Source organism: Haliotis rufescens, unplaced genomic scaffold (genome assembly GCF_023055435.1).
Source record: "Haliotis rufescens isolate VD_foot unplaced genomic scaffold, xgHalRufe1.0.p SCAF_5, whole genome shotgun sequence".
Taxonomy (NCBI): Eukaryota; Metazoa; Mollusca; class Gastropoda; order Lepetellida; family Haliotidae; genus Haliotis; species Haliotis rufescens.
Genome location: NW_025964223.1, coordinates 10,022,511 through 10,025,613, shown reverse-complemented (window position 1 = coordinate 10,025,613; position 3,103 = coordinate 10,022,511). Strand labels below are relative to the sequence as shown.

The following is a 3,103-nucleotide window of genomic DNA, read 5'->3' as shown; positions in this document are numbered from 1 at the left end:
ATCCTTTGCAACGTCGTGATGCAGCAGGATGATAGACACCCATATGTTGCACGTTTTGCAACAGACATTTTGAGGTAGCAGAACATTGCTTGACGGCCATGGTCGGCGATTTCTCCCTGCCTCTCCCTCATAGCGCATGTCTGGGATGAGAAGGTTCCACGCCTCCAACAAGACCCTAACAAGCCGGTAAAGCTACATGTAGCTCAGTTGGTCTTATCCTTTGTTGATACTGGAACAACATCGCCAAGGCTGTTTTCAATCACCTGGTGCCTTCAATGCCTCAAACTCAAACGGTGAACTCACTCACTCACTCACTCACTCACTCACTCACTCACTCACTCACTCACTCACTCACTCACACACACACTGGTGGAAAGGAAACTGATCAAGAGGTGCTCGAACAATGACCTAATGCCTTCAATGTCTCGCCTGCGTCAACTCAAACGGTGCTCTCTCTCTCTCTCTCTCTCTCTCTCTCTCTCTCTCTCTCTCTCTCTCTCTCTCTCTCTCTCTCTCTCTCTCTCTCTCTCTCTCTCTCTCACACACACACACACACACACACACACACACACACACACACACACACACACACTTACACACACTTACACACTGGTGGAAAGGAAACTGATCAAGAGGTGCTCGAACAATGACCAGTCAAGACTGCTCGCCAATGACATGATCGTGACAGCCGGTAAGTGGGCCAGTGTGAATTGACATTATACATACACATTCTCTCAGGCTCGTAAATTGCTGTACGGCGTGTTTTGCGGATTTATTGTCATGTTTTTTTCATGAAGTAGTAACTGATCGTCACATCCAATTACAACATGTTTAGGCACTCGTGAAGAGCAACCTCCTCGTGGTGAGTGCTGGGTAGCGCTAATAGCTCTTCCCCCGTGTGGAACCGGGGTAGAATATTTCCACAGCACCCCATTGCTGGTCGTAAGAGGCGACCAAATTGGGCAACCTGTTTGCCGTGGGTTGCGCCCCTGTGTCGGCGGAGGACGGGATTCTGGTGGTTGAGGGCACTGGAGCCAGGAACCAGTGTTCCTTTTGCCCAACACACCACTTCGACCCTTACTTCGCCTAGACGGGTGGTAGAATTGGCCCGATTCTATCAATCGGCTGGTCATGCCATGCCCTGTGCATGGAAAACCTATCCTAGAAATATCATATTACAAACTTGTTTATCGTGAAATATGATATCATTATTGATGCGAATATATATTTTGCCTAGAGTCCTATGCCAGAAGGCGGTGGCTCATGGGCCAATCTGGTGATACGGACCTCTGAAATCTGTGGTTCTTGGGAATTTTGTCATGGGCCGAACCAGCCTGACATTACTTCTTTTAGTCTTCATAGCTTTTCATGTCTTTATTTCTGGAGTATAGCATTCCTGTAGCCCTGGTGTTGCAGCCTGGCTTCCACTGTGACACCGTCCTTGTTGACGCTCGATGGCGGGAGGGGAGCAGGGATGTCGAATCTTCTTTCTTTCATCATGTCTAACCCACAATCCGCTGGTTCTCGTTCGAAAACTAAACGAAGACATTTAGATGTAGATGCTGTTTCATCAGATGATGAAACTATTGTACAAAATCCTGATTCATGGCCACGATTTCTGGTTGTGGAAGGATTAGATGGCAACCCACTCAAGGTTAACCCTTTCATCATTTCCAAGGCAATAGAGGGAATTTGTGGTAACGTCAAAAACGTCACTCGTCTTCGTAGTGGTTCCTTATTGGTGGAATGTGCTAGGAGACAACAATCTATTAATCTGCTCAATGCACATCACTTTGCAAATACAGAGATTGTTGTCTCTGAGCACAAATCACTGAATTCGTGCAAGGGTATTGTCAGAGATCGTTCTAAGTGTCTGTCAGACATGTCCGAGGAGGACATTGTGGCTGAGCTAAAACCCCAAGGTGTTATCGCAGTTAAACGATTCACCAGAAAAGAACATGACAACATCATTAAAACACATACTTATCTTTTCACATTTGCTCTTTCTTCACTTCCAAAATCTCTCAAAGCCGGCTATTTCAACCTGGGAGTGGATATTTTTGTACCAAGTCCACTCCGTTGCTTCAAATGTCAGCAATTTGGTCATGGTGCCAGATTCTGTAGAAACTCTCCAGTGTGTTCCCGTTGCAGTGAGAAACATGACAGCACTGACTGCACAAATGTTATTAAGTGTGCAAACTGCAATGGTGAACACATGTCATCTTCCAAATTATGCCCGAAGTTTGAAAGAGAAAGTAAAATTAATACAATCAAATACACAAATAACATCTCTTTTTCTGATGCTAAGAAATTGGTTGCGGAACTGTCCCATCCAAATCCTTCCTCGAAATCGTATTCTGCCACAGTGTCCTCTTCTATCAGCAAAGTAGCTGCTGGCTGTCAGACAGCGATATCCTGGATCTCAGACAAACAAACCCTTTTGTTTCCAATTTGTGAAGAATCTGCTTCTTCTGAAACACAGACCGAGATTCATTTGAACCCTCTGCCTGAGACACAAACAGATTCTCTGACTGAGACACAAAAAGCCCCACTACCTGAAACACAACCTATGCCACGACAGAAGGCCAATCTGTCAAAAAGTGAAAAAAAGTCAAGAAAGAAAGAATTAAGGGCACTGAAACATGTTGCGGTACCAGTGCCTTTGACAACCCCTGTAGAGGTTCATAATCCGTATGAACCTCTGCAGATGGATGTCACTCCGCAGCTCATCGGGCGGAGTGATAATTCTCCCAGATCGCCGATTGAACCACCATGATTTCTCCAGATATATTACAGTGGAATTGTAGAGGACTTCGGCATAATTTAAATGACTTACAGCTTTTAGTTCAAGATTATAAACCATCAGCTTTATGTTTGCAAGAAACCTATCTCAAAATCACAGATTCCTTTGACTTAAGACGGTAAAATTCATACCATCATTTCTCACCTCCGGGTGAGAGGGCCTCTGGAGGAGCTTCAATAGTTGTGAGGCAGGATGTTATTCACAGCCCTGTCACACTCGATACCCCACTTCAGGCCATAGCAGTCAGGCTAACCTTACATTTTGCCTTCACTTTATGTTCTCTTTACATTCCTCCTTCTT

At 45.1% G+C, this 3,103-nt stretch overlaps 1 protein-coding gene across 1 annotated transcript; it reads left to right on the top strand.

Annotated features, from left to right (window-relative positions):
* Window positions 1-1,498: 1,498 nt before the first annotated feature.
* Window positions 1,499-2,776, top strand: LOC124136243. Its single transcript, XM_046502112.2, has one exon. The coding sequence runs from the start codon at window positions 1,499-1,501 to the stop codon at window positions 2,774-2,776; it is 1,278 nt and encodes a 425-aa protein (XP_046358068.2).
* The last annotated feature ends 327 nt before the right edge of the window (window positions 2,777-3,103 follow it).

Excerpts from the sequence above, each read along its gene's own strand:
- LOC124136243 (XM_046502112.2), top strand. The coding sequence starts at position 1,499 with ATGTCTAACCCACAATCCGCTGGTTCTCGTTCGAAAACTAAACGAAGA.